At 54.0% G+C, this 13,481-nt stretch overlaps 2 protein-coding genes across 2 annotated transcripts in view; one reads left to right on the forward strand and one right to left on the reverse strand.

Moving 5' to 3' along the window:
- Window positions 1-431: 431 nt before the first annotated feature.
- On the forward strand, window positions 432-12,057 carry CCNB2 (cyclin B2). The gene is given in 7 exon segments (XM_063314297.1): window positions 432-691; window positions 1,511-1,666; window positions 1,806-1,964; window positions 2,768-3,004; window positions 3,635-3,775; window positions 10,827-10,937; window positions 11,782-12,057. Coding segments are annotated over 6 exon segments (888 nt in total). The 5' UTR covers window positions 432-691; window positions 1,511-1,528; the 3' UTR covers window positions 11,884-12,057.
- A 306-nt stretch (window positions 12,058-12,363) lies between these two features.
- Window positions 12,364-13,481, reverse strand: part of MYO1E (myosin IE) — a 43,727-nt gene continuing 42,609 nt past the window's right edge. Inside the window, exon 28 of the mRNA XM_063314294.1 lies at window positions 12,364-13,419. Coding sequence (XP_063170364.1) covers window positions 13,343-13,419 — 77 coding nt within the window. The 3' untranslated portion in view covers window positions 12,364-13,342. The remainder of the gene's footprint in view (window positions 13,420-13,481) is intronic.

The raw sequence follows: 13,481 nt of genomic DNA on the forward strand, positions 1-13,481 counted from the left end.
ATGGGGTGCCCTGCTGTTGACGCCCAGGCGGGGGCCGTCTGCGGGCGAAGCACCAGCCAGCGGGCGGCTGGAGGGGAAGAGGGCTTTCCCGGATCCCGGAGGGTCTCGCCCAGCTCCGCCCTAGCGCGGCGTCTGCGGAAAGCCGTCGATCGCGCCGCCCGCTGAGAGCGGGGCGGCCCGAGCGCGACCTCGCCGCTCCCGCTGCGGGCTCGGAGGGGAGCTGCAGTCCCCAGCGCTGCTCGCGTCCCCGCGGAAACCCGGCAGCCGCGGGGCGGCTCAGTGCTCGGCTCGCCCGCGCCCGGGACGCCGCTCCTGGACGCCCGCCGCCGCGCAACGCCTCTCCGGCAAGGGCGCGAGGATACTCCCGCTCGGGGGCGGCACGGGAGCGTGCGCGCCTCTCCCGCCCGGGGCCCGCAGCAGCCTGAAAGCCCAGGGGAGAGCGCGGGGCGGCCTTGCCCGCGCCGTCCACCTGCAGAGGCGGCCGCGCTTCCTGCGGGTCCTGCACTCCCGAGCCGCGCCCTTCGAGAAAAAGACTTACAACCCCCAGAGGCCCTTGCGCGAGCGCCGTCGTCGTGGCGATGCAGGTCGGGAGGAAGGGCCCGGCGGCGGCCAATCGGGCGGCCCCTCGCCACGGAGGGCCAATGGCGGCGTGGGGGCTCCCATTTGAGGGCCGGCGAGCGCGCGGCGGCGGGTGAGTGCGGGTCGGCCGGTCGTGAGGGTGCCTCGTGACGCGTTTTTGAGGGCGGGAGGCGGGGGCGCTTCCTCGCGGCTGGGGTTCCGCCGTTATCCCCCATGGGGGCCGCGGGGAGGGTCTGGAGGCGGCGCTCAGCCCGGGCCCCCGTTGACAGGGTCTCGGGTGACGCGTGTAGCGCTCTCGTCTGAACGCGGCCGAGGGCGGCGAAGAGAGGGCATGGCTGCTGCTGCTGCTGCTGCTCTCACCCGTCCCTTTCGCCCAGCCCGTCCCCCGTCCTCTGGGAGTCCCGTTTCGGCCCGGGAGGCTCCGTCGGGTTCAGGGCTGCCCGTCTGGCACCGGAGGGGCGCCTGGTTGCCGATGCCGACGTGGGGCAGGTCCCACCGGGCTTCCCAGGGGGTGGGGGGAGGCTTTCTGTGGCCCCTTTCTGCAAAGCTAGCCAGGTTCGTGGATCACCACAAGCCACAATACGGGTTTGGGTTGGCTTAGCCCTGAACCCACTCTGGAGGCACGTGAGAGGGTGGCCCCTTCAGAGCCACGGAGCTGCTTCGTGCCCTGAGCCGATATTAAGAGCCCCCTTCCCTTAGAAATGGGGGGGGGATAAGAACCAGAGGGGGGCTCTTTCTTTCTGTTGGGGCTCCACACTTCTGAGCGGCCCCTGGACTGCATTGCTTTCGCACTGTTCCACCTGCGAGTCTGAATTTCTCAGGCACGGCTGAGGCTGGTGCTTGGCCAACAGCGAGTCAAGGCACGGGACCCTGGGCAGCAGACACGCCAGCCGGTGCCATCGTTCCCTTCTTGCTCTTTTCCGACGAACAGGCTCCTCTTCGTGCCCTGATGGATGCAGATTTATGCCAAGTGTTCTCTGAAATGTTGCACGCCCACATGGAAGATGTTGAGGCGGCGGACCGGGAGGATCCCCAGCTGCGTAGTGACTATGTGAAGGACATCTATCGCTACCTGCAGCAGCTGGAGGTACTGTGATGGCGGAGGTGGGCCTGCCGCTCCTAGCGGTCCCTGGGAGACAGCTGCAGCAGGACTTTTCTTGGGGTCAGTTCCAAAGGCATTGGAAAGGGAGCAAGCCCCCCGCGCTACGTAGCCCTTGTTCCAACAGGTGCAGCAGAGGGTGTCCCCCTCCTTTCTTGATGGCACCGAGCTCAGCGGGTGCACGTGGGCCATCCTTGTGGATTGGCTGGTGGAGGTCCACACGAGGTTCCAGCTTCTGCAGGAGACGCTCTACACGTGCGTGGCCATCATGGGCCGCTATTTGCAGGTCAGGTGGGCTGATAAAGCTTTCATTCGTAAGAGTGATGGACTGAACATCCAAATAAAATAACCCTGAACTCAGCAACTTTGGATCTGTCCTGGGGGTAGCTCAACCTCCCATTGCTTCCTCCTCTGTTTCTCCCCTCCCCCAGCTGATCTAGCCCCACCGTTGGCTCACTCCTGAAGGGGCTACTGGTGCTTGTGCCAAACTCTGCCTGGCTCAGAGCCCAGCAAAGGCAGTCTGCTCAGGTGCATGGCCTTGGTGGCCAAACTGGAGTCAGCAACGCATCGCTCGAGAGAGGTCATTCCCCTCCCTTGGTCAGACTCTCACAGGACAGGACGCAGGTCCTGGCAGGAGGGCTAAGAGGCCACGGACTGCCTGCCTCGCCAAGGGTGGTGAGGGTAAAGGGCCGGTCCAAGGATGCAGTCAGCTAGTTCCAAGGCCTGTGTGTATAGGGATGCAAATCTTTCCCCCCAGGGTGTGACTTCTTAACTGAGTTTGCTCACTGTTTGGAAAAAATGGGAGCAATTCCCTCACTTCCAAAGAGCAAGACTCCCTTCTTTTCAACTCTGTGCTTCTCACCAAGGCTTCTTGGGAATGTACCTCTGGCAAAAGTTAAGTAACAGAGAATGCTCCTCCAAGGCTGTTGTGCTGAGCATCTGGCCAGGGATGAGGGGGAAGGAAATGTCTCCATCTTGACTCCTCAACAGGCTCTCAAGGAGAAAGCTCATTGTTCTGAGAACCACAAACGAGCACAACCAGCCTCTTTGCTAGTGCAAGAGTTAAGCCAAGCTTGTGTGTCCCACCAGGCTCGGCCGGTCTCCTGTAAGGAGCTCCAGTTGGTTGGTGTGACCGCGATGCTTCTGGCTGCGAAATATGAAGAGATCTGTGTGCCGAGTATTTTGGATTTTGTGTACATAACTGATAGAGCATACAAGTCCACTCAGATTCAGGAAATGGAGCAGAATATCCTGAAGGAGCTTAATTTTGTGCTGGGCCGGCCATTACCACTCCACTTTCTGAGGAGAGTAGCCAAAGTTTCAAAGGTAGGTCTGTCCCCCAGCTCTTTGGGCACCAGGCCAAATTGGATACAGGATCAGATGGGGAAGTGGGTGCCAGGAAGGCCTGGATTCTCCCTACATTCCAGCAGAGCATTATGTTGGTTTGGGCAGAGCATTTCTGTCTAATAAACGGGGTGGGGGGCGGACTGGGAGCGGGAATAGTACCAAGGCCCAGAGACACATGCAGTTTTCTAAGCACATTGGCTTTTTGGCAAAGGCGGCTTTGTTCCCGCTTTGACATTTCCAGATAGGCTGGGAGGAAGCCGGTTCTTCGGCTCTGGGAGTGGTGAAAGTCACATCAGTAAAATAAATTCTAAGCAGGAGGTTTGCCTGAAAAGGTATTTTCTACAGCACCTGCCAGAATCACTCATAGTTGCGCTCTCAGGGAAAAAGGGCACGGCAGAGTGAGGCCCCAAGGGGTGTGGCAGTTGGGGCAAGATTGGATAGTGCTGTAAACCCGGCTCGGGAGCCCGTTCAGGGCAAAGGTTGAGAAACAGTCAGAGGTGGAAGATTGCTCTAGAGACTCCAGGTTGTGGTGCACACCCCACTAGAGGAGGGAACTCAGACTGCCTCCAGCTTGAATGCAGACGGGTGCCTTTGGCCTGATGATTCCAGCTGTCTGTGGAGACATACCTGCTGGCGAAATACTTGATGGAGCTGACTCTGGTGGACTACGAGATGGCACATTATAACCCTTCGGAGATTGAGGCTGCGGCACTCTGCCTGTCAAGGAAGGTCTTCTTGCAGGGCTAGTGGGTGAGTCTCAGCTGCAGGCTGTCATGTTCATCGTTCCAATGGTTTGCATACATCGTAACGTTTCACATGTCATGTTTCTAATCCGTGTCGATCACCTGCGGGGTGGGGAATTTCAGCTCTGCCAGGCTGTTATCTTTCTGCTGCCCTAAAGGAATGTGTGTTTGGGTTAGGACATGTATTCAAGGTTACTTTCCCAGGCAGATGTGTGACGCTTGCCAGGCCCGGGAGGGGGTGGTTGCGATGGTGGGGTGGGGGCGGGATCGGCTTGGAGGCGAGGGTTTTTAGTTTGTATTTGGCGCGCTTTTGCTTATTCTCAGCTTTCTTCGTATTTGCATACTATCCTTTCAATAAATCAGTTTTATTCACTAAACTCTAGTGAGACTGACTTCGTTGGGATAAGGCAATCATTACATAAAGCTGAGAATCATCAAAGAAACTTACTCCGCTAGCCCCTAGCCAGGTTACCTGTGACGGGGAGCGCTAGCGATGTCTTTACTACGGGAAGCCGAATGGATTGAAGAGGAACCGGACACCACGGTGCGGGTGGCCCGGAGTGCCCGCGCGGAGAGGGCGGCCCGCCGGGAACAGCTGGGGCTACTACCCGGTGAGCAGTTGGTAACGTTGGAAACGACGGGCACGTCAGGGACCGAATATAGGACGAGGACGAGGGCTCCGCTGTAGGGGATGCCCAAAAGGTCCGGAAACCAGGACCTCCGTTGTCACCTACAGTGGTAGTGGTAACCGGTGCGGCCGAAGAATCGGTCACCCCCGCACGCATGAAGGCTTTGGAGGAGAAGTTGGAGTCTTTGGCGGTGACGCTAAGGGAAAGCCGGGGGAGGTCGGGGTCGGCTGAGGGGAGACGAAAGGGCGCTAGGGATCAGAGCGCTAACCGGGAGTCACCACCCCCATCTCCGCGGAGAAGAGATCGGACTCGGTTCCGACAGTCAGCGACAGGGAGGAGGACCCTAGACGTGACTGAAAAAGCCGAACGGCTGGAGGCGGCGAGACCCCCCCCCCCCCTTTCCTGTGAAGTTTGACGGCAACCCTACGAAGCTGTCCTTCATTACCAATGCTAATAGCTACATGGAGGATTGGGAGCAGAGTTTCCGTTCCGAGCGGGGGAAAATCAACGCCATTGCAAATAGGCTGAAGGGGAGGGCGGCGGATTGGTACGTCCAGCTGTGTCAAGCAGAGGCCCCAGAGCTAGAGGACGTTGAGGAGTTCCTGTGGGCGCTTAAGCAACACTTCGAGGACCCTCTGGCACAAGAAAAGGCAAAACGGGCGCTAAAGAACCTGGCCCAAGGATCGCTGTCAGTGGCAGACTACGCATTAGAATTCAAAGCACTGGCCGGAAAAGTGGAGGATTGGTCCCAGTCCACCTTAGTAGAGATGTTTAAAGATGGACTGGAAACTGAGGTCCTTTGGTGGGCTCTGGGGCGTGATGACCCAAAGACTTTGTGTGGGTGGATTCAACTAGCGGGCAGCGCCGAAAACGCCCTGGAAACCTTCGCACATCGTAAGGCGGTGAAGCAAGGCAAAACCATCAAAAGTGCCCGTGCTCCGATCTCTTCAGGACGGCCCAGCCACCGTGCGTGGGAAGAGGAGAGGGAGCGTCACTTTGCAAAGGGGCAATGTCTGCGCTGCGGGAAGGAAGGGCACCGGGCGGCGGCGTGCCCAAAAAGACGAGCCGAGGATCGCCCAGCTAAACCGGCTGGGAAATTGCCATCCCTACCAAGGAAGATGAAAGCCGCCCTGGCGGAGGCGGAACCGGAGGGCATCCCTTTCTTTGGAGAAGAGAGGGAACAGGAGACCGATGAGCCAGCGGGAAACGCCAGCCACCTGCTTTAAAGGGCGCTGTGGGGCAGGTGGAAGAAGCAGAAGATGGGCGTGACCATGTTTCGGTGAGTGGGGATTTCCCTACCCTGACCGTTAGAGTGAAGTTGGGGTCCAGCACCCGAACCATAGAACTGTGGGCCATGGTTGATTCGGGGTGCTCACAGTCCTTGATGCACCCCGACGTGGTTACCGCGTTGGGGTTACCTACGTTCCCTTTAAAGCGGCCGATGATCTTTACCCAGTTGGACGGGACCATGGCAGGGGGGAGACCAGTCACCCACTCTGTCGGGATGGTTGCCTTGCAAATGGGCAGCCATTGGGAAAAATTACCGTTTATTGTGGCACCGGTAGGGGGACCTTTGGTCATCTTGGGGATGCCCTGGTTTGTACGGCAAAATCCCTCCATAAACTGGGCGCATCAAACGGTGACGTTTGCAGATGGATTTTATAAAGCCCCTGCGAAAGACCAGCTAGACGACAACGAGGTGGGACGGGCAGCAACCACTTCTCTGCAAGTCCTCCAGCCGCTAGAAGGGCTGCCGGAGCAATACCAGGACTTTGCAGATGTGTTTGGTGAAAAAGAGGCGGATCGGCTACCGCCTCATCGAAAAACTGACTGTGCAATAGAATTTGTGCCTAATGTGAAATTGCCTAGTCCGAAAATTTATTCTATGACCCGGAAGGAGCTGGCAGCACTACGAGAGTTCATTGACAAAAATCTAGCTAGGGGTTTCATTGAACCCGCCAGCTCTCCAGTAGGCGCACCTGTACTGTTTCGACCAAAGAAGGATGGCACTTTGAGACTGTGTACAGATTTCCGTGGGCTCAATGCAGTATCGATATTAAATAAATATCCTTTGCCCCTGATAAAGGACACGCTAACACATCTGGCAAAGGGGAAAATATTCTCTAAGCTGGACTTGAGGGAGGCATATTTCCGTATTCGCATACGGGAGGGGGATGAATGGAAAACTGCGTTTAATTGTCCTTTGGGTGCTTTTCAATACAAAGTGTTGCCATTTGGATTGGCGGGGGCACCAGGAGTGTTTATGCAACTTATCAATGAGGTCTTGCATGACCACCTATTTAAAGGGGTATTGGTGTATTTAGATGATGTTTTAATATATACTGAAACGATGGAGGAACATGTATATCTAGTCAGACAGGTTCTGTGCAAACTGAGAAAGGGAGAATTGTATGCTAAACTGTCAAAATGTGCATTTCACAAGTCGCAAATTGATTATCTGGGCTATAGGATTTCCGATAAAGGAATTGAAATGGATCCCGCTAAAATTGAAGCCATTTTGGCATGGGAGCCACCACGCACGCGTAAGCAGCTCCAAAGTCTCATTGGATTCGCGAATTTTTATCGGCCCTTCATCCAGGGGTTCGCGGAAATTGCGCTACCCCTCACTGAGTTGCTCAAAACTAAAGGTTTGGGGGACACACGGAGGGTGAAAAATCCGGGAGCGCTGCTCAAGTGGACACCCACATGCCAGAGGGCTTTTCAGACCCTTAAACAGCTGTTTACGTCCGAACCCATTCTACAGCATCCTGATCCTGACAAACCATTTGTGGTACAGGTGGACGCTTCTGATTTCTCAATTGGAGCTCTGTTAATGCAAAGGGACAACCTCGGACAGTTAAAGCCATGTGCTTACCTCTCCCGTAAATTTTCAGAGACAGAAAGGAGATGGCATGTTTGGGAGAAAGAGGCTTTTGCTGTCAAAGCTGCTTTGGAAAGCTGGCGTCACTTATTGGAGGGGGCTACCCACCCATTCGAAGTCTGGACTGATCATAAAAACCTGGAGGCACTGACTGCCTCTCGTAAACTGAGCCCAAAACAAATTAGGTGGGCTCAATTCTTTAGTCGTTTTGACTTTAAACTGAAATTTATACCTGGGAAAACCAACTTCCTGGCTGATGCGCTTTCGCGCCAGCCTCAGTATGCTAGTACGGTGCCAGATCTAGTGGGAACTCTCTGGACTGAGCCCCAAATGAGTCTAGTGTCATGAGTACCGTTGAGCTGAAGGCATCAGCACAACGGCACACATGACAATACCTAGGAAGCAGAGGAAGGGATTTAAGATAAGCAAAGCACGCACAACAACAGACACAGACCCCAAGGAGAAGGGAATGACCCCGGCCGGATGACCCAGCCATCAGAACACAAAAGAGGAAGAAGGAAAGACAAAGACAGGGCGGATCACGAGGCACACCTGAAGCTGTCAGCAAAGCGCAACGGAGATCGCCCAGCTGACAGCAATCACCGGCCGGAGAAAGAAACCAATTATGGGCGAAGCCCGGGGCACCAGCAGGGGCCCTGCAACCCTTCACCTACCGGCAAGGAAGCATGCAAGACTGGGGGGGGATGACACAACCCAAAGTGGGGGGGGCGCTGACCAGCGCGGGCTATTTAAACCCCGCACCGGCGCGCTCCCTTCACTCTCAGCTTTTTTCTCGTCAAGCACTACACTGAAATAAACCTGAACCTGCTCTTCCTTGAATCAGTGTCTGTGTTTCACTCAGTGGTAGGCAGCGCATGACATCTAGCAGCTGTGACTCGCAGCCAAACCCGAGCGCAGCGCACAGACGCTTCAGTTTCACCTCGCCTGCCTGTTCCCTCAAACTTGCAACAACAGTTCCTTTCCGACTTAAAAACTGACACTTGGTTGCAAGCAAACCTCAGCGAGGTTACTTTTAAACAAGATTTTGCATGGAAGCATGATCGCCTCTATGTACCTGAGACGTTACGCAAAACCATTCTGTCACAATCCCATGATGACAGGATGGCTGGGCATTTTGGGTTCGGGAAGACCCTTCATCTGGTTAGACGCCAATTCTGGTGGCCAACGCTCCGGCGCGACATCAAAGAATACGTAAATTCCTGCCCGGTATGTGCTGCTTCCAAACGGAAAGTGGGAAAGCCCCAGGGCTTGTTACAACCAGTGGCTAATCCTTCCCGCCCTTGGGAGGAAATCTCTATGGACTTCATTGTTGATCTACCTCCTAGCCAAAGAAAAACTGTCATTTGGGTGGTGAAAGATTTTTTCTCTAAACAAGCCCATTTCATCCCATGTACCTCCATCCCATCTGCACAACAGCTAGCCCGCCTTTTCATTGTACACGTGTACAAAATTCACGGATGCCCCGCCCGCTTGGTGACAGATACAGGAACACAATTCACGTCAAAGTTTTGGCGGGAATTTATGAAATTACTGGGTACTAACCAAGCATTGTCAACTGCGTCGCATCCGGAGACGGACAGAAATACGGAGGCGGTCAATTCTACCCTTGAACAATATCTGCGGGCTTTTGTCAATTATCAGCAAGATGATTGGGTCGACCTCCTACCATTTGCAGAGGTTGCCTACAACAATGCTGTTCATCAAAGCACTGGCCAGGTACCATTCCATACCGTTTTCGGCCGTGACTTTGTTCCGATCCCAGAACTGCCTCAGCCAGCCTCCCCCCCCCCCCCGTCTTCACCTGCTGATTGGGCTACACGTCTGGCAGCTGCCTGGCCAACAATACAACAGGCGCTTGCTGATGCTCAAGCCACTTACAAACGACATGCAGATTCCAAACGATCCACCTCACCACCTTTCCAAGTGGGTGATAAGGTGTATCTTTCCACCAAGTTCATCAAGTCTACACAACCTTCAAAAAAGTTGGCACCTAAGTTTATTGGCCCTTTTCCTATCGTTGCTCAAATTAACCCTGTTACTTTTAAATTAGATTTGCCTGCAAATCTTAAACGCTTACACCCTGTCTTTCATTGCAGCCTGCTTAAGTCTTTCCACGAATCAGCCCGCTGGCATCCACAGCCTCCGCCCCCTGCACCTATCATGATTGATGGTCAACAACACTTTGAAGTCCGAGAAATCCTGGATTCCCGACGATGTCGTTCTGTCTTACAATACCTGGTTCGCTGGAAACATTTCCCTCATCCTGAGTGGGTTGCTGCCCACGATGTTCACTCCCCTATTCTAGTTACCCATTTCCACGCTGCTTATCCTGCTAAGCCTGCTCCGTAAGGTCATTTCCTTTATTGAAGGGGGGCGATATGTCATGTTCATCGTTCCAATGGTTTGCATACATCGTAACGTTTCACATGTCATGTTTCTAATCCGTGTCGATCACCTGCGGGGTGGGGAATTTCAGCTCTGCCAGGCTGTTATCTTTCTGCTGCCCTGAAGGAATGTGTGTTTGGGTTAGGACATGTATTCAAGGTTACTTTCCCAGGCAGATGTGTGACGCTTGCCAGGCCCGGGAGGGGGTGGTTGCGATGGTGGGGTGGGGGCGGGATCGGCTTGGAGGCGAGGGTTTTTAGTTTGTATTTGGCGCGCTTTTGCTTATTCTCAGCTTTCTTCGTATTTGCATACTATCCTTTCAATAAATCAGTTTTATTCACTAAACTCTAGTGAGACTGACTTCGTTGGGATAAGGCAATCATTACACAGGCAGGACCTGGGGAAGTTTTGCAGGGCCCCCCAAGGCTCCATCATCCTTGTGGGAGATGTCTGTGACAGATCTGCCTTCTCCTCCTGCTCCACGTATTGGCAGCCAGAGCTCCCTGCGCCTAACCAAGAAGGGCAGATCCAACCACAGGACTGCCCTGCACAACCGTGGGGCAGCATTTGATCCTGGAGCCTCCGTCCTCGGTTTCGACTGTGTCTGTCAAGGCTCAGGGACTATGGAGAGCATGTGGGCTCTGCTTAAGGGTTCCCAGTAGTTGGGTGGGAGGGGGGGGTCAGTTCCTCAGACCGCCGTCTCTTCAGGGATCTTTTAGTTCCAGGTTAGCATAGGAAAATGGGCAAAACAGCTTGCCAAGAAAAAGTAGAGCCAAGCCTTATAGCAGAAATCGGCAGGGTCACGTCTAGTTTGTCGTCCAGCATCTGTTGGGCGACAAGACCGTCTCTTGCATTGGGGTGCTGGCCATGCTTAAGCCTGGCCTCCTGTGGCTCACAGCATGCAGTTGGGGCTGTGGCCTGCCTTGAGCCACAAAGCTTGCGCAGCAGTGCTGTCGCGAGTCTGCCTCTACCATCCCTGGCAGTGTGTGCTCAGCCTGCCCCAGGGTGCCTGCATCCAAGGCACCTGCACTGCCCAGAAGGCGTTCCCGACCCTCTTCGGGCCCTTGTGCGTGTGCACACGCCCACCTCACCGGAGGGGGTCTTGCCTGAGCAGGATTGCCGCAGCCGCCTTCCTTTTGCAGAACCTCCAGCTGTGCTTCTACACTGGATACGCGGAGGAGGGGCTCTCCCTGATTACGCAGCACATGGCCAAAAACGTGGTGCGGGTTAATAAGAATCTGACAAGACACCTTGTAAGTATCAAATCCTCCCACCACCGCCCAATCATTGAGCCATAGCCCTTACTCTGTCGTTGGCCTTGCTAGCTAAGTACGCAGGCACTCTGAGGCATGAACCTCTCCCTCCAGACTTGCTTCCAGATCCAGTTTGCTTTTTCAGTCTGGACTGATGCCCTGCTACCATTGCCACAGCTCTCCTTCCTGCCAGTTTGGGGCAACTCAAGGCCCAAGTAAGGCATGCTGGACACAGGTTTTTTCCAATTGCAAAAAAGAGTGAGGCAGAAAGCGTTTGCGGGACAGGACGGAAGGGAGGGCCCTCTCGCGTCCCTGGCAGCGTGTCTTTGGACTGGGGCTTCTTCTGGCCTGGCCTGGAGACTGAATCTGGGGGTTGGCTTGCAGAGCAGATGCCCCACTTATGAGCCACAGGGAAGGGATGGGATGTCCCCTAATCCAAGTCTTGCAAGTTGTGCTCACAAGGGTGATTGGAGCAGCTGAGGGAGACTGCGTAGCATTTCATGGGTTTGGCAGAGTCACGTGGGGCATCCTGCAGGCTGATTGCAGCCCTTCTTCTCGGCCTCTGTCCTACGTGCTCTTGATAAGGTACAGTATAGGGTATTCCTACCGCTCTCGTAAACTGCTGAAGCACCTGCAGCATGTGCCTACGTGGAATGAACTTACTCTTTCATCACCCTCAAAACACAGGCAGAAGTTCTCAGGAGCAAGTAGGTAGGTAGATGGGGGCGGGGGGCTGCAGTAACTTTTTTCCCCCAAAGCAAAAGCAAGTGATTTATATTGCTCAGCTAAGGTAGCGTTGGATTAATTTCTAAGGCCCAGCCCTTGTCCCTCAACTCCCGATCAGGCAGTCAAGAAGAAATATTCGAGTGTCAGGTTCCAGAGGATCAGCACCATCCCGCAGCTGAACTCCCACATCATTAAGGACCTTGCAGCACTGGCTACATGAATCCAAGCAGCTGATGTGAGTGAGTGCCAGCTGGAGTCCACGGGGTCTTCCGTCATAGGGAAGGGGGCCTCTCAAGGTGGGCACAAGAGCCGTGCTTAGGCTAATATTCCATGTATTTACATGTAATAAAGAAATTGCAGAAAATGCCCTTTTAAAACCCAAATGAGAAATCAAGCAATAAGCTGCCAATAATTTTTCTGCCTGTCTCCTCTCAAGGCCTTTGGGGCACTGGAAAAAACAGGATTATGTCACCCAAAAACTCTTTACACATCAGCCCTTCTAGTATCTGTCCCACATGGTAAGAGGATCGGAGACCTTTCTGCTGCAGGACCTTTGCCTGAGCAAATGGGATTGGCTGGTGTGTCTCCAGTTCTGGAGTCATGATGCTTCCTTGAACCGCAGCCCCAACTCCTGCCCCTCCAGTGCTGGAAGGGCAGGGTGACCTTTCACCTCCAACAGAGCCCCACACCGCAGTAACCATAGTTTCTATGTTTTTATTGATGGGAGGAGAGCAATTGAACCAACATGCAGTGGGCCAACAACAGCGCGGGCCAGTTTTTGAAACTTTTCTTACAGCTGACCATCTTTGCTAGTTCCTCTGACAAGGTACATGGGCCCCAAATGATATTCCAAGCCACTTAATTGTTGTGCAAATTAGTACAGCTTTGCCTCTGACTTGGTTTTTTAAACATGCACCTGATGAAATCAGTTACTTGAGTTTACAGCTTCCTTGGAGGCAAAGAGCAGCTGGGGGGTCGTGGGGGGGAATGCATGTACAGCAGTAATAAAAGTCAGCGTGGACCAGCCACATTAACTGATCAGGATGAACTGTTTGCAGCATAGAATGCTGTCTTCCTTTGGTCCTTTGGTCCAGCCTTCCTGGAATCGCAAGCACACCTAGGCAAGGCTGTAGAAGAGAGGGGTGTGTGCGTAGATGTATACACACCCACACTCTTGGGGAAAGAGCAGATGGTGCAGGGTTCCAAAGAGAGAACCCTTCCATTTCAAAGAGAACTAGCAGCAGAATCGGTTTCCTCTGTAAAGCTGCCCACAGAGGAAATGTGCATAGAATGCCATTGCTTTGTTAGATGGTTTAGAAGAAACAGCAGAGCAACTAAAGGCACTTGAAAAATGAAACAAAAAACCCGCACCCCGTAACTCTTCTAAATCCGTCACAGAGCACCTGATGGTTTCCAGAACAGTGTCTTTTAAAAAACAATGGAATGTGATTGAAACACATTCCTCTTCACGAGAAAGAGTTAAATAAAATAAATAAATCCTTGGCTTTGTGGGCTTTGGCTTCTCATAAAACAGACAGGCTCGTCCTCTTTTTAACCTCATGGAGGAACTGAAGACCTGTGTTTAGACTTTGCCCAGGGTGGGAGCTTCCCATGTAGCTCGGGCTGGAAAGCATATTCTCAGGCATCCAGGAGCTGATCACGGGCCCCTCGGGGGACAGTTATACCTTGGTCACATAATTATTCGGGAAGAGTCCTTGTTTGCCTCTTAATCTGCCTGTCCACCAGCCTGAAGGATCTGGAAAGAAGGACAGTTAGCTAGAAGTAAGTTTGCCCAGCCCTGACCCAACACAGACCCAC

The sequence above is a fragment of the Candoia aspera genome, chromosome 13, assembly GCF_035149785.1.
Source record: "Candoia aspera isolate rCanAsp1 chromosome 13, rCanAsp1.hap2, whole genome shotgun sequence".
NCBI lineage: Eukaryota > Metazoa > Chordata > Lepidosauria > Squamata > Boidae > Candoia > Candoia aspera.